The sequence below is a fragment of the Acinonyx jubatus genome, chromosome B1 (assembly GCF_027475565.1).
Source record: "Acinonyx jubatus isolate Ajub_Pintada_27869175 chromosome B1, VMU_Ajub_asm_v1.0, whole genome shotgun sequence".
Lineage (NCBI taxonomy): Eukaryota > Metazoa > Chordata > Mammalia > Carnivora > Felidae > Acinonyx > Acinonyx jubatus.
The window spans coordinates 24,633,772-24,653,242 of NC_069382.1; the positions used below are offsets into that span (position 1 = coordinate 24,633,772).

A 19,471-nucleotide genomic window follows, 5' to 3' on the forward strand; every position below is an offset into this window, starting at 1 on the left:
GGTCCTTTTTCCCCGTTTACATTATTTCTAGGAATGTTCTTTATTAGAAAGCAACAGATCTGCCACCAGACCTCAAGCAGGAGAGGGAAAGAAAGAAAGAAAGAAAGAAAGAAAGAAAGAAAGAAAGAAGGAAGGAAAGAAGGAAGAAAGAAAGGAAGGAAGAAGAAGGAAGGAAGGAAGGAAGGAAGGAAGGAAGGAAAGAAAGAAAGAAAGAAAGAAAGAAAGAAAGGAGGAAAGGAGGAAAGAAGAGGGAGGGAGGGAGGGAGGGAGGGAGGGAGGAGGAAGGGAAGGAAGGAAGGAAGGAAGGAAGGAAGGAAGGAAAAACTTAAAAAGGAAACTTTCCAAAACTTGCAGTTTTTGCTTGTACTGAAAAACAGTCTGATGATTTAAAAGTGAGAGTAATCTTTGCAGGCAGTCAAAGTATGCAGAAGGTGCACTAGCCTGGGAGAGCAGGGCAGTTCTGGAACCTTCAGCAAATTACCTAAACTCTGAACCAGCTTCCTCACTGGTGAAGAGAAAAGATGAGAGAAGCTCCAAGAAGCATTTCAGTACCCAACTCACTGATTCTGTAGAAGTCAGGATGCTACTGTTGGCAAAGCATGAACATAAAAGCTCAGTAAACAGAGTAAAACTCAAGGTTTTCTATGGGTTTTCTAAGCATGTTCCTCCTATAGAGATGAATTTTTTAGTTTGAGGGCTGTAGACACACAAATAAGCAAAAATATCTAGGGTTTTGGGTTCCCTATAATATGAACACAGGCATCACGAGGCAAATCAAGGAACTGATCCGTTAGGAACCAAATTACAAATTTTAGCAATAAGCTTCAGTAAATCTGCAAAATTGGGGAATTTACAGCAGTTACTAATGATCCAGTTTTTTGAGGGAAGAAAAATGCCTCCGTGTAATTGGTGATAAATCTGAAAGCTTAACAGTAGCGATGGAACCTATTCTAAAGGTTGTCTTAGAGAGCAGGGGAAATTGGCATAAAAAAGATCTGAGAGTCAGAAGCCTGGGGAGTTTACAAAGCCTATGGCAATCCCAGGTTTTACAGATGAGGAAACTGGTCCAGACAGATTATTTTCTCAAGGCTACTTAACAAAGCAATGCATTCTTTCCTGAACCTGTTTTCCTGACCTGTTGCAGGTAATACTTTGCCATCTTGGTGTGATGGATTATTAGAAAGTTTTACATTTTCTAAAACAAAACTGTTTTACATCTGAAGAAATAATGTTCGCTGCTCTTTGGGTAACCAGGCTAAGGAGATGCCTGTATGTGCTCTGTGGGAAAACCTGCTTTCCACTTCATGCCTCCCTTCCTTTGTCAGTGTTACGGTACATGGGACCGATTAGCATCCTTTCACAAACTCCTGTGCTTCACCACCCCTCCACCTTTACTCAGAATCTTCTCTCCCCTATCCACTCTTACATAGGAAATTATGTTAGCCTCCTTGAAGGCTTAGCATAGACCATGTGCCCAAGCAGCCCCCTCCCACCTCTGAATTCATACATGTCTTTCCTGTGCCTCATCACATTCTCCTCCGTACTACATGTTAGTTCTTAGTTTACTCTTCCTTCCTTCTTTCTCTTTTCTTTTCTTTTCTTTTCCTCTCTCTCCCCCTTCCTTCCTTCTTTCCTTTTCCTTTCTCTCTGTCTCTTTTCCTTCCTTCCTTCCTTCCTTCCTTCCTTCCTTCCTTCCCTCCTTCCTTCCTCCCTTCCTTCCTTTGTAAGAAAAAACTATGGTGTGAGAATAATACATTTCAAACTGGTGGCTTTGGTGAGTAACATAACTACTTTTTTAAATGGAATTGAAAAATGTAAGACCGCATAACTAATTTTAAGTGTTATTTGGTGAAACTTGTTTCAGTTCTGCGTATGCTGGTACAGACATGTGTGTTTGTATACGTGAATGTGTGTGTGTGCACATGTATACATACATTTGTGTTCCAGGTTATAATGTAAAATGTATTTCTTATCATGGATCCTGGTCAGAAAAAATAGGAAAACCACTTCCCTAGAACAAAAGTCCTATCGTGGCTGTGTAATATTTATTGAGCAACTACCTTGTGCCCCACGCTGCTGTAGGTGCTTAGGATGTATCAGAGAGCAAAGTAGACAAAGAAACTCATCCTTTTGGAGCTTACAGAGGGGAAAGTAAACATAATACATATTTTGGAAGGAGACAAAATAAAGCAGGAAAAGGGGTATGGGGTGGGTGGGAAGAGGCCAGTATAGCTGGATCAGTTAGCTCGAGGGAGATTGGGTGACAGATGGGGTATATGAAGAAGTTAGGGCATGTAGGCTGTAGGTAGTTTCACCTGTGAAATGAGTACTCACTGGTGTTCTGTAGCAGGTCACTTGGGCCTTAACAAACCCAAAGACCTTAGAATAGCCCTTAGGAAACCAGTTCTTTCCCTAATAGAGGATCATCGGACACTATGTACTCAACTGTGAATTACCTTTCCATTTGGCTTCCTGCTTCTGGGCAGGAACCTCTGTCTGATTGTCCCTGAGCACAGCTGGAGCATACTTCACTCAGTAAATAATTACTGAGTGAAGGGGGGAAATGAAGGATGATTGGCTTCACTTACATGTATGACTATACCAGAATATTCCTGAAGGTAGATTTGGGTCCGCCCCTGTTAGGCCAAACAGACTTAGAAACTGAATTAGTATCGACTGGCCTTCCAGAAGCTTCCTAACTGGTTTCTTTCAGAATATGCACAACAGATGTTTAGAATGCTTTTAGGCACCTGAGGGTAGGAATGTAGTTGCTAGTCAAAATCTTGGCTGTGATTAGATAACATTAAAGTGTAATAAATATTACTGTATACATTCTGCAATCTGACTTAGGCCATCTAGAAATTCATTTTACGGAGGTAAATCCTGATAACCAGTCTTTGGCAGTTGTGTAGGTTTAACATTTATTTTTATTATTAATTGCAAAGAGAAGGGGTTTTGCATTATAGTTCTCAGTCTGTTTCTGAAGGGAAGAAAATATTAATGGATTCTTTTTTTTTTTTTTTCCTTCAAACAAATCTATTTGTACTTCCAATATGGAAGAAGTACTCTTTCAGGACATAAATGAATTAAGAAGCTTTGGGTAGGTGCACCTCACCCAGCGTGGGAAAGGTAGGAGAGAAAAGTTGACAGGGTGGAGAAGGGAGAATTTAGGAGTGAGGGGGAGAACAGATTAAGAGCTTGCAGTGTGAGAGAGCATGATGCATCCTGGGAACCTCAAGGAATTCAGTAAGATGAGCAAAGCTTGCATTTGGAGGCCTTCCAGGAGACAAATGCGTAAGGCAGAGGCCAAATTAAGAAGGTTGTGGGTCTGCCGAGGAGTTTGGACTGTATCTGAAAGGTGGTGGAGAGTCAGTGAAGAATTATAAGCAGGAGAGTAACATCATGAATTATGTATTTCATGAAAGCGAATCCAGGGGCTCGGGGACTCTTGGACTAGGATAGATTTGTTGTGGGCAGGGAGGGGCAAAGCTTATCACAGAATTCAGTTGGGAGATCTTAGGATAATCCAGGGAGAAAGAGTCCAGGCACCGGAATACAGAGAAATGTTGTGTGGCTCAGTGGTTCTCAATCCAGGCCAGCCTTAAATTTACCTAAAGAGCTTTTTTTAAAAGATCCTCCCTAGACTGAGAAAATCCAAATACCTGGGAGTAGGTGATGGTTCATGGTTTTAGAAAGTTCCTTAAGCTGATGCCTACTGCATCCAGGGCTGACAGCCAATGAGATCAAATTTTTGAGGCCATGGTTTGCTTCTCCAGTGGGCTGCCCCATGAAGCCTGTGCAACAGTCCTGTAAAATTGGCCACCTCGATGGTAGCTGGAAAATGGGTAAAAAGAATCTTCTTCCATTGGAAGAATCTATGTGACCAGGGTAGGGAAATGAATTTTGTTTTGGATCAGAAAATACCACCTGCCTTCACACAGCTAATATGTTTCTCTGTGGCTGTAAAAGCATCAACATTTCCATTGATCTTTGCCCACAGGTCTGTCATATTTGGGGGAATCCAAGGAATCTGGAAAGTGCTTGAATTTTCTTGCATTCTTCCAATTCCTTAGACTTTTATTTAAGAGACACATTCCATGTAGTTGTGGCATTTGCCTTGAGTCCTGATTTTGGTAGCCTGTTGTCAAAGAAGGCAGGGAGCCTGACAGTTCCTACTGTGAAGATAGGGCACACAGAAGATGGAAGTAATCACATCTCAACCCAATTACTGTTGCTCAACTGGTTAAGATCAGTGAGTTCAACAGAATGATGATGGGGTTGGGAATTTCTGTTTAACTCACTGTTGAGGGTAAGGGGAAGACAGGGTCATCCCTTCATGCCGGGAAATCTGCAAATATGGACTAATGGTTCCCAGCCTTACACAAAAGGGTCTCCTGGACCTCATTCATCTTATACAACTAACCACTAAAGCTGTTTCCAATAAATATTTCCTGTTTCCTCAACACATTTGTCTGTTGTTTGCTCAGAGAAAACCCAGGCGTTAAAGCAGCATTGTATTTCCATTGTGCTTTTGGTTTCTGATGGCATTTTTGCCCAGTAGAGAATGTTTTTAAAGAATCATCTTCAGGGGCGCCTGGGTGGCTCAGTCGGTTAAGCGTCCGACTTCAGCTCAGGTCATGATCTCAAGGTTCATGAGTTCAAGCCCCGCGTCAGGCTCTGTGGTGACAGCTCAGAGCCTGGAGCCTGTTTCAGATTCTGTGTCTCCCTCTCTCTCTGACCCTCCCCCATTCATGCTCCGTCTCTCTCTGTCTCAAAAATAAATAAACGTTAAAAAAAATTTTTTTTAAAGTCATCTTCAGGGTGCCTGGGTGGTTCAGTTGGTTAAGCATCCAACTCTTGATTTTGGCTCAAGTCATGACCTCACAGTTCATGGGATCGAGCCCCGCAGCAGGTTCCACTCTGAGCATGGAGCCTACTTGGGATTCTCTCTCTCCCTCTCTCTATGCCCCTGTCCCCCCCCCCCCCGTCTCTCTCTCTCTGTCTCAAAATAAATAAAAAACATTAAAAAAAATCATCCTCATAGTTGCATATATTGAAGGAAAAGTCATACCTTTAGAGCCAGTTAGAGACCTCTAAAAATGGGCATGAGAATTTAGTGACTGAAGTAATGCAATGTATACATGGTTTTAATATTTTATTTATTTTTCTTTAATTTCTTTAACATTTAGTTATTTTTGAGAGACAGAGAGAGGCAGCATGAGCAGGGGAGGGGGAGAGAGAGAGATACAGAATCTGAAGCAGGCTCCAGGCTCTGAGCTGTTTGTTAGCACAGAGCCCGACGCGGGGCTTGAACTCATGAACGGCAAGACCATGACCTGAACTGAAGTCGGATGCTCAACTGACTGAGCCACCCAGGCGCCCCAATGGTTCTAATATTTTAAATGTTGCTCAGTGTTACATATATATTTTTAAGGGAAGAACCTGTCTTGCTCATTTCTGTGAGTCCTAGTTCTGTCTCCACTGTGGCATTTGAATGTAAAGAAAACTCATTTTAAGAACTTATTTCTCTGCTTGTTTCCTCGTCTGTATAGAGATTTTAGTAATCCATGTTTTAGGATCAATGTGAAAAGTAAATGAATTAATATGCCTTTTAATGCTTAGACAGGGCCGTGCACATATGAAGCACTCAATAAAAGTTAGCCATTGAGGGGCGCCTGGGTGGCTCAGTTCATTGAGCAACCAACTTCAGCTCAGGTCATGATCTCACAGTTCGTGAGTTCGAGTCCCACATCGGACTCTGTGCTGACAGCTCAGAGCCTGGAGCCTGCTTCACATTCTGTGTCTCCCTCTCTTTCTGCCCCTCCCCTGTTCATGCTCTGTCTCTGTCTCTCTCTTTAAAAAAAAAATTTTTTTTTAATTAAAAAATAAAAAAGTTAGCCATTGACAGAATTGTCAGGAGGGAGGCATCTGGGAGGCAGCATTTGGGATAGACCTTGAAGGATGCGTGAAATTTGACACTGAGAACAAGGAAGATCATTTCATGCCGGGAAGTCACAGTGGTGTATGGGGAGATGAGCACTGAGTTTGCTTTCGCTGGGAGATAGAGTGAATAGAGAGAGCTGAAAAATCAGGCTGCATGCCTCCCGGAGAGCTGGGGAAACCATGCAGAGGTGTTCAGACTTGATTTTCCAAGCAGCGGAGTTCTAGTGAAGTTAGAGAGAGACAAGATCAACACTATAGATTGGGAAGTGTGATGAGCCAGGATTCTCTCCTCTGAGAGAGGACAGAATTGGAGACGTGGCGCTTTAGTTGGGAGACAAGAGGGAAAGTTATGGACTGGACCAGGGGCGAAACCAGAAAGGGTGTTCTCTACTCGACTTGGACGTAGATATGTATTCACTTCACGTTAAATAAAATGAAAATACTGATTTTTTTTTCCCAAATCATCACTTACATCAGACTGTTACCATTTTCTCTCAATAATTGGAAAGGGGTGGGAGTGAAGTCCGTAACTATTTCATTTCTTAAAAAACCAGTGACAACTTTTTACAGTTTTTACAGTGTTCTAATTCTGATGCCTAGAGGAGCAGTGAGTTTTCAGTTGTTCTTCACCCAAGGGTTCACGAGTGGACATTCTTAAGTGGAAGCTAGATATGATACAGACTTTTCCTATTTCCCATGGTTTCACACCTGAAAGAAAGACACATTTTCGTCTAGTTTAGGGTAAGGAAGGAAGGTAAAGTACCTGGATCTCTGCAGTTCTTGAAAATACTGCTTTTTAGCCATTGTAAGCCTCTAACTAGATTATCTGCTGAAGAAGCAGAGCTTTGCCTGTTCACACCGTTCCTTTCTAACCAAGTGGCCCTGAGAAGTGTGGCTATTTGGACACAGCTTTTTAGATGAATCTGTGGTCACGTGGGGGCTTTTCATTTCCTTGGTGGTAGGGAGTGAGTTAAGAGAATGACAAGATAGCAATAAGTATTTTAGGTTTCTGAAATCACTGGGGGCCTTAAATGAGCAATATGTTTGAGAACATCTGGTAATTTGTAAAGTATTATATAAATAAATATGAAGTCTTCTTAGAAAAATGCCTTGTATCTTACATGCCTCTTGGCAGGAAGCCATTGTAATAAGAAAATCAGAAACATGCTCTCAATAGGTAGCAATATTGGCCGGTGAAGTGTGTCTAATTCAGGCTTTTGTGCGTGTGCTGACCCAGTGTCGTGTCTCAATGTAAGTCAGAAAAGAATGGATGTTGAGAATTTCTGGTTACTCACCACTTGTTGAGTAAAATATTAAGAGAGCAAGCACATTTACTTTTTAACAATCTGTTGTTCAGAGTCTAACAATCTGTTCAATGGAAATACCTCTAAATAGTTAGGAAAAGCGAGTTTTTTTTTTCTTTATTTTTTTTAAACAAACACTTAGCTTTTTTTCTTTCCTTGTCTGTCTTTGAACAGGGGTCACAGAGATAGAGGACAAAAAGTTTCCTTCTTCTTTTAAATAAAACGTCGAGCTTTTGTTTTTCCAGCAATACAGTTGTCTAGAAAGTGTTTATTTTATGATTTTATGTAAAGCTTCTTTAATCCCTTTCTGAGACAAGGTGTGGATATGAATACATGAAAAAAACGTTAACTACAGGTAATTCAAACTGGACAATTCTATATGTTCTTCTATTCTGAGCAAACATTGAGGTTCTTATATATGTATGTCACTTTTCCCTCCTGTCCTGAATTCACTCCTGAATCTCATGTTTAATAATGCTGCTTTCATCACTACGCTGAAGAGATTCATGAAAGTAAACTTGGCCGTGTCATTTTTTTCCACTCGAGTGCCTTAATTGATTTAGTTTAGGTATTTATTGACTAACTCATCAGGAGATAGCAGGTTGTTTTTTGCTTTGGCGTGCTCTATAAGGACATCCCTACTTGCTTTAAAGAATTTGAGTGTTCTAAATTACCTTTCTTCAAAGGCCAAGGAATTCGTGAAATGATAGAAAAACTGCTGTGAAACCGTAAAGTTACTAGACAAAAGTAAGATATGTATGCTTCTCCTAATATGGATTATCCGCCTCCCTCTGGCTCAGAGGAGAGATGCTTAATGAAGATTTGAATCTGGAATAAATTAATCAATGTTGAGGCATTTATAAATGAGTGAATCGCCTTACATAACTGAGTACTCTCATGGCCTGTGGAAGGTGGGAAGAAGAGTTGAAAGAATATTCTTTGTGCAAGCAGAGAAACTAATGAGTGTGCCCCAGACCTGCTCTGTGAGTCAGTTTTAACTGGATTGTAAGTACCGCTTGAGTGAGTTTGAACACAGTGTGTCAGGTGCTCTTGGGCTTTCTGTTTATCAATACTATCTACAAGATGTTAACCACAGGGAAGCAGAGCTTTATTAGGCATTTTGGCCTGCCAAGATTGTGGGATTTATGGACTTAATGCCCTCTGGGTCACCTGACAGCCTGGGTCTCTACTGCTGGATGCACCTAGAGGCACATTGCCTCAGCACCTGGACCTTCTCTGCACATCCCATTGTGGGGCAGAAGGTCTGTTCCATTGGGCAGGTTAGTTCTCTTCCAGGGTGTCACGTGTATTTGGTGGCTTTTTGTTGATGTGAAGAGTAAACCAGGTTAGACCATCTGGGCTTAAAATTATTTAATCCCTCTTAAAACTGCTCATTGTGCCCTGTTTTCCTACTGATTTGTAACCAGAACACAGGAGCAGCACAGAATAGTAACCTACTGTTAAGACCCCATTTTTATTTTTTAAGGAAAGTCAGGTTGTTATGTGCATTTTCTAAAGTCTGAAGAGATGCACAATAATTTAAATCATTTGAATTACGTGGCTTTTATGTATGTGTATATGTTTGTTTTGCTTATCCGTTGTCAATAGGCCTATTTTGCTTCTATAACAAAATCAGAGTTTGTTAAGGAAGAAAGCATGCTGAGGTCCACATGACTCACACTGCTGTCTTTCTTCTGTTCTATTACAGAAATTGAAGCCAAGGAAGCTTGTGATTGGCTACGGGCAACAGGTTTCCCCCAGTATGCACAGCTTTATGAAGGTGAGCGGGCAATGCCACTTTTTTTTAATTGGCGCAATCATATCCTTGGTTCATGATATTATTGATCTATGATTTAGTTTCAGCCATTTTAGTGTTCATTAAAGTAGTTCATTAAGAAAACAGTGTAGTAAGTCATAAGACCCTCATCACTCAAAACAAAAGCTAGGACCATGATGATAATGCAACTAACATCTCCCATTAGGTCCCTCTACTCCCCTTACCCAAAATAACGGTCATCCTGAAACTTCTATTTGTCATTTTCCTTTTGCACTTTCCTAATACATTTTTATAAAGTTGCTTTTACCCTTATAAAAAGGATATTATGCTCTATGTAATCTTGTAGGATTTAATTCTTTTCACTTACTAGTATATTGTTAAGATTCTTCTATACTGTGGGTCCCTCTAGGTCACTTGCTTTGACTGCTGTGTAAATAGCCCGTTGTGTGGGTAGACTGCAGTTTATTCACATTCACTCTCCGATTGGTGGGCATTTCAGCCTTTTCTGTTTTACTTTTATAAACTGTAGTCTTAGGAACATTCTTGTACATTGTAGTACTCTTGTGGTACATCTGCAGTAATCTGTCTTATCTGTAATACGCAGAAGCAGAATTATTAGGTGATGGAGAATACGTATGTTCAGTTTTACAGTGCAGATTTTTCAAATGTGCTTATACTGATTTTCACCCCTACCAGTAATTCTATAAAGATTCTGTCTGTTCACATGCTCTCAACACTTGATCTTGTCAGACTTTAATTTTTGCCAATCACGTGGATGTATTTTGACTTCAGTTTCCCTGAGCGTGAATGGTAATGTTCGTTTCTTCATGTCATCTGGCCATATGCATTTGCTCTTCTGTGAAATGTCTGTTCCCCATTTTTCTCGTGAGTTGATAGCACTTTTCATAATGATTTGTAAGAGCTCTTCATTCATTCTAGCAAGCCTTCATTGGTCATGTGTTGCAGATATATTCCCCCAGGTTGTAATTAGGCTTTTCACTGTTGTTTAAGACTGTCACTTGGTGAATATTATTTTTTCTGTGGCATTCACATTTTTAATTAAGAAAAATGGACCTTTAAAAAAAAAGAAGATGATGATCTAGGCTGGATTTTTACTCTTTCATTTTGTCACCAGTGCCCTTAGCGGTTACTGGGATGCTGCAGCCCAGGATGAAGGGCTCCTCAGGTGTGGCTCATCCTGAGCTTCCGGTGCCAGGTGTGGGTGGAGCATACGTGCAGGTGGCGAAAGGAATAGGCTGTTCATTTACATGGGATTCTTATCATACTGTACATGTTATCATTTAAAAAGAATTACAGGGGCACCTGGGTGGCTCAGTCGGTTGAGCGTCTGACTTCGGCTCAGGTCATGATCTCGCGGCCTGTGAGTTCGGGCCCCGCGTCGGGCTCTGCGCTGACAGCTCGGAGCCTGGAGCCTGCTTCGGATTCTGTGTCTCTATCTCTCTCTGCCCCTCCCCCACTCATGCTCTCTCTGTCTCTCTCTCTGTCTCTCTCTCTCTCTCTCTGTCAAAAAATAAATAAACATTAAAAAAATTTTTTAAATAATAATAAAAATAAAAAGAATTACAGGCGCGCCTGGGTGGCTCAGTGGGTTAAGCGTCAGGCGCTTGATTTCGGCTCAGGTCATGATCTCACAGTCGTGAGACTGAGCCCCACATCGGGCTTCATGGTGAGCGTGGAGCCTGCTTAAGATTCTCCCTCTCCCTCTGCCCCTCCCCCACTGGTGCATGCGCACACACTCTCTCACGCTCTCTCAAAAAAATAATAGGGGGGGTGCCTGGGTAGCTCAGTCGGTTAAGCGTCCCACTTTGGCTCAGGTCATGGTCTCCCGGTTCGTGAGTTAGAGCCCCGCATCAGGCTCCATGTTGACAGTGCAGAGCCAGGAGCCTGCTTCAGATTCTGTATTTCCCTCTCTCTCTCTCTGCCCCTCTCCCACTCATACTCTGTCTCTCTCTCAAAAATAAACATTTAAAATAAATAAATAAATGATAAAAAATTACAGTTGTGAACCAGTGAACTCCATCTATATGGGTAATTTGCAAGCAAATGTTGGGTGAATAGTGAAGTGATTCCTAAATTGAGAATAAATTAAATGACCAACAGGACTTCTTCCACCTGAAGCATCTTTGTTTCCTCAACTCTGCTGAGATGATGACACTAAATATTTCTCATTCATTCATCCATCATCCATTCAGCTAATCAACAAACCACTATTAATTCTACACCAACAGGGATGCCCAGCACTGTGGTAAATGCTACATATTCTATAAAAATAAAAGCGTCATTCAGACGTCAAAGAGGACTTTTAAGGAATTGCCAGAATCTCAAAAAGCAAACGTAATTTTGGTTGATTTACATTTAGAAAATACGTCTTTTTCATCACCTAAGAAGGAAGGGGATGCCATCATGTGACAAAATTTCTAAAAGAGTCAATTGAAATGAAATATTTTCACCAAGGATGTCTGGCTCTTCTCACAAGAAATAGTGAGTGTAAGACATGTCTTTTCCTCTAGGGTAATAGGAATCAGACTTCTTACTGGAAAGTGGCATTGGGCTCTCAGGCGGAGCTAATGGTCCCTGGCAACCTTCTTTAACACATGAGCAAAGCCCATGAGCCCATGCTAAGAGTAGGTATAGTTCGTAAGCTCAGAAGTGCTAGACATGATCAGCAGGTTGCCTTGAAGAGGGATATGGAATGGGTGGGTGAGAACTCCCCAGAAGGAAATCAGGCAGAGACCATAGAGATCATCTTTATTTCCCTAGCTCACTCAGCTAAAATAATTCATTACCTGATTTACACTACCTGCTCTTGTTCATTGTGGCCCAGACTCAATGTGTGGTATTTTCCCATGAAGCTGAATTCAGAATTATTTTATTGCTAGACTGTGTAAAATATCTTATTATTCCTCCATTGTAGAGATCTCGCATCCTTTCTCCTTTTTTCTTGTTTCTTTCTTTTTTGAAAGGTACTTGGTTAACGTGCATGCTTATTATGGTGGAGCTGCCTATCTGTCCCTTAGAGAGAATTTCTGACCTATTAAGATTTAGAGTATCTCTGTCTTTCGTAAGTGCTTGGAGGTAGGGAGGGCTGGGGAGGGACCTCCCTTGTATCGCATTCAATTCACAGCTCCACTGGAGACAGGGAAAGATAATTGCATTAGCAGTGGCAGTAAGGTGGCTGTCCTTTTGTTCTTCTGTTTAGAAATTAAATTTCCTCCAATTATGTTCATTTTTGGTGTTGATTTGCTGCCAAGCAGCACTTTGTGAAGTGTGTGTTTGCTAAGACTCGGTCCCAATCTCTGTCTTCCTTCTTAACGCATCCTAAAATTCAGACTGCATTTTCATGGAATATGTTTGGGATCTCTTCACATTTAGAAGTCTTTTGAAGCCTTAGCCTGCTTTTGAGATAGACTGTGTATTGTTCTGGGCTATAATTCCTGCACTACATCCTGCCACTCTGTGCAGCAACCCACACATTCCTTGTCTTCCTGTTTTGCTTTATTTTGGTCTTCGGCGATTTATACTTCCTGCCCTTAAAGCCAAGCTGGCCGATTAAATCCTAACATGAAGAACTAAGAGCTTCTTCTGTACATTGGTAAATCATATCTTTTAAAAAACAGTCCTTTCAGAAGAGTCTAGGCAAATAAGAGAAAATCATTTATTTAATTATTTCACTTGTCTTACGTCTAGTCCCTATGTTCTTGAGAATTTTTTTTTTTAACAGAATCTTCAAGTTAATTTGCATCGGAAAAGAGTCTAAAATACAGTTCTGGGTACAATAAGTTAGAATTGCTAAAATAACACAGCCGTGATCTCCTATACACTTAACAGACATGGGAGCTTTTAATTTACATTTATAGATCTGATGTTCCGCTGTGAAAGTATTAAAAATATATTCTTTAATGTCAGCTCTGTCATTTAATACTTGACACTCTGGGTGTCTGTTCAAAGTGATATAAAACGTCACAACCTCCAAATAGCTTCATAGTCTACTGTGCTTGTATTTACAATAGTTTACATTCACTATGAGCCTATAGTGTTGGTCTATAAGTTAATGAAGAGATAAATTCCTGCAATACTCAATTTCATATATTTCTTCGTAAATCTTGGGCTGTTTCATTGGTCTGCCTGCATTATTCAGGGAATAGTATCAATAATCTAACTCTCACTTTCAGAAAAACGAAGAATAGACTCTATCACTCATTATGTTAGTTTCCAACGTTAAAAAAAAAAGATACTCTTTATCATTATCTCTAGCAAACAGATTGTTAAGAATACGGAGCTCCATTCTATAAAACCAGCGACTGGAAGTTGGAAACCATAAAAATGTAACAGTCAGCTGAAGAACTAGGACATTCATTACCAATCACCTGTATCCCCAGAACTCCTGAGAGCGGGTCTATCCCAGTATTGCAGCATTAGCCATTTTAGAGGCCATGGCGTTGGTTTTTGTTTTTTTTGTGGTCTCTCTCTCTCTCTCTCTCTCTCTCTCTCTCGGTTATGGTAGTCATGGTTTCCTGCCTTTCTGACTTATTTCACCTATTCCTGGCTCACAGAGGTGCACAGAAGAACTCATACTTAGCATATCATATAAGCATTCTACGGGGAAGACTGAATATACCTAATAGCTGCAACTCCAAAGAGGATAACTCATTTTTATGCAGTGGCAATTCCAGAACTGCTGTAAATTTCCACAGTGATGCTCCCAGTCATCCTCCCCTCTCCTTGAATGTATTTATCAACAAGGGATAAAAAGGAATTCTTCTACTGAGTTGACTTTTTCCCCCCTTTTGCCTTTTCAGTTCTGCTGTAACTCCCAGTAGTCTGAGTACTGAACTCTCCTACAGATTAAGGGATTTGGAATTCTATTGTTCTACACAGCTTGTAGCTGGCCTTTTGTTTTAGGGGGAGTTATATAAACTCCTGAAAAGCCATATGGAAGTGCTAATATTTGTTTAAAAATAGCATATCCTGAATTCTCTTTAGCTTTTGATGTCATGCAAATGGTTAGATTCCATTTACTACCACTTGCCATTGTTCTCTAGACCTTTCCTTGGCCCAGTTTTCCATGACCTCTTCCCCTGATCAAATGTGAGCACACACACATGGAAAAAAAAAAAATGCAACCACATTAAAAAGGAGTATCCTTCTGGTATTGATTCTGGCTTACATAATAATTTATAGCAGGGGTCTGTTGCCTGCTGATTTGTTTAAAGGTGGAACAGTGTTTTGAACCACTTATCTTTTGACAAGAACGGATCTTTGAGTCCACAGACCACTTTACATCTAAGCTCCTTTAGGACACCGATGGAATTGTCTTAAGTTGCTTTCTTCTCCCAAAGCACTTGATAGGAAATGAGGTGTCCTGCACACAGTAGGTGTTCAACAAATTACTTTTTTTTCCTCTGCTAAACTGGGCTAGATTGGCAAGAATTCAGGTGTTCACTAAGTGTCCATCGATGGATGAATGGATAAAGAAGATAATGGAGTATTAATTCGGCAATCAAAAAGAATGCAATCTTGCCATTTGCAACTACATGGTTGGAACTAGAGGGTATTATGCTAAGCAAAATTAGTCAGAGAGAGACAAATATATGACTTCACTCATATGAGGACTTTAAGATACAGAACAGATAAACGCAAGGGAAGGGAAGCAAAAATGATATGAAAACAGGGAGGGAGACAAAACATAAGAGACTCTTAAATATAGAGAACAAACAGAGGGTGGCTGGAGGGGTTGTGGGAGGGGGATGGGCTAAATGGGTAAGGGGCATTAAGGAATCTATTCCTGAAATCATTGTTGCACTATATGCTAACTGACTTGGATGTAAATTTAAAAAATTAATAAAAAAAACAATTACAAACAAAAGAGAATTCAGGTGCCCAATAAACATATGTGTTTTTATTTTTCTTATAGATCTTCTGTTCCCCATTGATATTTCCTTGGTCAAGAGAGAGCATGATTTTTTGGACAGAGATGCCATTGAGGCTTTATGCAGGTAAATGGAAAATGGAAATGTTTTGAGTGTTTTTCTTTCTTTCTTTCTTTTTTTGTCTGTTTTAAGAATGCCGTATTATCAACATGGTTTTTGCTCACCTTTGTTGTACTAATCATGTCAGGTGTTTGATTAGTGAATGTTTATATTAATTTACTTCACTATAAATCATAGGCCTTTCAATTAAAATAAGTAAAATCTTACTGTTTAATATTGCCATGAAATGGTACTATCCTAGGAGGTACTCAAAGAGACCATTCTGTTTTCAATACCATATGATTGCTGAAACATATAACATTCAGATGGTTTGGAAACTTGGAACAGTGTTTTTTAAAAGCCAATGTAATTGACTGTAAGGCCCCAGCCAGATACTCTAACAGAATCAAAGCTGTAGTTAAACTGAATGGAAATAACACATTCAGAGGAGTAAAGGAGGGGGTGGGTTACAGCATTGCTAGAGTTAAGAGAACCATTGTTTGAATTCCAGAGAAGCTTCTCTGAACTGTCTTCAGCTTCCCCAGGTACCAAATAGTAACAATAGGATTAAATAAGGTTGTAAAATAACTTGGCACAGCCTTTAACCTACATTGGACAGGCAGTAAATGAGCACTGATGTGACATGAGAATAAACCTGTCAGAAATCCTTGTTCGTTGTGCTGGTAGATCTTTAGGCTGATGGGCAGCTGGTAGGTTTTAGAAAAGTGGAAGTAATAAAACATGTAACAGACAATGATGGGGCACTGATAATCCTTTCAAACTCCTGATTTTCTATTCATTTTTAAGTTAATTCAGCCTTCGCAATTTTCTTCAAAACCTACAAGCTATAAAAGCTGCATTCTGGGGGGAAATTATACATAGAAAAAATTCACATATTCATTTTACGTTTAAAATTGAAATAACTTTTCTATTACTCAGTATTTATTTTAACTTGTAAAACCATCTTTAAGGTAGAATGACACTCAGTATTTAATTTCCCCTTTGCAGGCAAAGAAAGCAGTACCTCAGTGAAAGTACTGTGTTTTGCCTTTCTTATGTAATGTGGTCTTTCCTTTTTTTTTTTTTTTAAGTTTATTTATTTATTTATTTATTTTGAGAGAGAGAGAGAGAGAGAGCAGGAGAGGGGCAGAAAGAGAGAATCCCAAAGCAGGCTCCACACTGTCAGTGCAGAGGCAGACAAGAGGCTCGATCTCACAAACCATGAGATCATGACCTGAGCTGAAGTCAAGAGGTGGACACTCAACCGACTGAACCACCCAGGCGCCCCTGTAATGCAGTGTTTTCTGAAACCCCTAACTCAAACAGTGGTTTTAAGGAAAGATGGGCAGGATGTTTAGAATGGTGTATGAAATAGACTAGTACTCGTGGTTTAAGAAAGAGAAATGCTATATTAACCACAGAAACACTGTCGCTTTTCAAATCCAATTAAACGGCTGCTTAGAAATGTCCAGGGTATGCACACATTTTCTGAAAGCGGCCAAATCCCAAGTCCTGCACTGTAGTATGTAATACCATAGCTATGTCATTGGCAATGAAAAAATGTCACTAATGCAGCCTGGGAGGGAAGAAGTCAACATCTGGAATATAAACTACTCCAGACATTTTTAAAATGTTTTAATGCTTAGCTATGGGGTAGAATTAATTTATTTTTCAATTCATCATTGGTGATAACGCATATAAATGAGGTCACTCCTAAGATGAATCCTAGGAAATATTTACACACTGAGTCAGATTACCCATTTCACACATTTTACGCCACTTAGTAAGTGGGCTCTCTAAGCAGCAGCGACAGCTTAGGAATTTCTGGGTCATAAAAATTTCACTGCAACATTGCAGCCCAAAGGGTCATGATTATATTCTTGAATACTTTTTTTTTTTTTAATATCAGTTTGAAATGTAATTGCCCAGCTCTGAGGGGAAGGTCGTCCTCTGCACTTTGTGATTTCCACTGGCTCTCTCTGTTCTGTTAGAGAAGCCACCACCCTTTGAAGGGAATAAATCTGTGTTGCCGAATCTTTTGTGAAAAAAGCCTCGAAACAGCTGGACCAGCTAGACCTTGATCTGTATTTGGACTCTGCAGTGTATTCTGATTGGTTTCCATTTTCTTAGATGCAGAGAATATTGTCTCAAAGGTTAAGTGTGAGGAGGCAGTGAGGTAATGAGTGTGAACGTGCTTTAAAAAATACTAGGCCCAAATCAGAGGCCCACATTTGAGTATGTGGAAGAAGTCTTGAGGTTGAGTTTTCTTTCAAAACAAATGCTTCAGAATTCACATAACAGTCATCACCTTGTTTTAATGGAAAACCCAAGGGCTCTTGTCCACATGTTCACATAGGCTTCTCAAGGCAAATGATTCTCTTTCAGGAGGCCTAAACAAGTGTTCTGAAGAAAACGATGGGGGCATCTTCTTTTGAAGTGCACGACAGGTTGTGAGTTGTCAGCAAAGTAGTTGGGGGTACCTGTTTTTCTAATTGTGTGACATTTGTCTCATTAACGAGACTAGCCTCTTCCACATAGTTTCTCAGCCCATGGTATTCAAGGGCCAGTGAATCACGAAGCTGTTGCATAGTTTGGAAGTTTGCCTTGTGATTTGCCAAGTTCTCTCCAGACTGACAGACTTCTTATTGTAGACTTCCATCTTTTGCCTTGTTGAAATATTTTTGAGAAGTTGATTTTAAATACGTATGGTAGGGGCGTCTGCGTGGGTTAGTCAGCTGAGTGTCCGACTTTGGCTTAGGTCATGATCTCACTGTTCCTGAGTTCGAGCCTTGCATCGGGCTCTGCTGACAGCTCAGAGCCTGGAGCCTGCTTCGGATTCTGTGTCTCCCTCTCTCTCCCTCCCCTGCTCGTGCTCTCTCTCTCTCTTTCTCTCTTTCAAAAATAAAAATAAAATATATACTTAATTTTTTATTTATATATATATAAATATATATATGGTAATATGGTTACAGAAACTCAGTTGAAAAGTTTTACTTCATAAAATATTAAATATTCTAACATTTTTATCTTAAATAAAACCTTTTTAAAAATGTTTACTTTGAGAGAAGGAGAGAGCACGCATGCAAGAGGAGGAGGGGCAGAGAGAGGAGAGAGAGAATGCCCCTGCTGACAGGGCAGAGCCCCACGATGTGGGGCTCGATCTCATGAACCTCAAGATCATGACCTGAGCCGAAATCAAGAGTCACATGCGCAACTGACTGAGCCACCCAGCACCCCTTAAATAAAACCTTTTAAAGTTTGTTTTAAATAAAATAATCCTTACATGGTTTCTCATTCCTACCACCACCCCAAACACACACACACTACACACACACACACACACACACACACACACACACACACACACGGATGTTACAACTGCTCCCAGGTACACACTGGTGTTCTGCTTTAAGATTTATTATAAACATTCTTATACCTATAACATTGCTGATCTCTTAGCAGAGTCTACTTAAGAGTAGAAGACTTGTACGTTTAATGTTTTCCTGAAAATCATGATAATACCATCTTAATAAGTCTGGTAGTGACCAAAAGTTACAATTCAGGAACTACCATGTTTTTTGGATTTGGGTTGCTGACCAACATTCTTGCACTTATATTTGCAAGGGATTTTTGTATTTGTTTCCTTGGAGAGATTGGCTTTTGCCCCAGTCCTGCTAGTTTTGCTGTATAATCCAGTCTCAATGATAAGGCCAAGATCGTGGGAGAGTCACATTCAATATTAATACTGGGGGAGTGGTTTGCTTGCCTTGAAGCATATATAGATAATAATGCAAACTGTGACCTACCATTAGCATACCTCTTCTGACAGGAGTTTTGTCTCCCTAGCATCTGAAAAATACCCCATATCACTGTTTTCCTTTGGAGTTAACGACTGACTCCTCCTGTAAACACAGCAAAGAATTATGTAAATAAGGTGATAATCGTGTAATGATAAGTACATACCCACACCATCATCTTCAGTGTGCACTTTGTTGTAAAACAGCCCTGGAAATGCCTGCACTGTGTAAAGCAGCCTGCCGCATAACAGATTTCAACTCTGTTACTGTTTCTGTTCTATTAAAAGGGAAGCACGTAAATTTTTAAAGCAATTGCACTGATTCCCAGAAAGTGTCTTTAAGAATCACAACAGTTTTTATTTGTCACGTCTTATTTGGAAAACTGTTCCTTTTTCTTTCCTCACATGTATCTTCTCTTGTACTCTTCCCTGTTTTCGTTTTGAATACGAGGCCCCAATGCCCGCCTGCTACGCTTTTATCAGGGTGCTTGCGGCTGGCTCCCTGCAGCAAAACTCGTGAAGCTTTGATGGCCCATCTTGTCCCCCCTCCCCCTTCAGAGCAGGGAACAAGTTGCCCAGCAGATAAGACCGACACGTTCCTGTGGAGCTGGGCCCTGTGAGGGCCCTGGGGGGCTGCAGCCACCACGCCTTCTGGACAGAT

The 19,471-nt window shown here is 40.4% G+C and overlaps 1 protein-coding gene across 9 annotated transcripts in view; it reads left to right on the plus strand.

Annotated features, from left to right (window-relative positions):
- The window catches only part of DLC1 (DLC1 Rho GTPase activating protein), a 423,086-nt gene that overhangs the window by 384,077 nt on the left and 19,538 nt on the right, over nt 1-19,471 (plus strand). For all 9 annotated transcript variants that reach the window (XM_053216361.1, XM_027077270.2, XM_027077273.2 and 6 more), the window contains 2 exons: nt 8,956-9,027; nt 14,960-15,041. In XM_053216361.1, the coding sequence (XP_053072336.1) occupies nt 8,956-9,027; nt 14,960-15,041 (154 nt within the window). The remainder of the gene's footprint in view (nt 1-8,955; nt 9,028-14,959; nt 15,042-19,471) is intronic.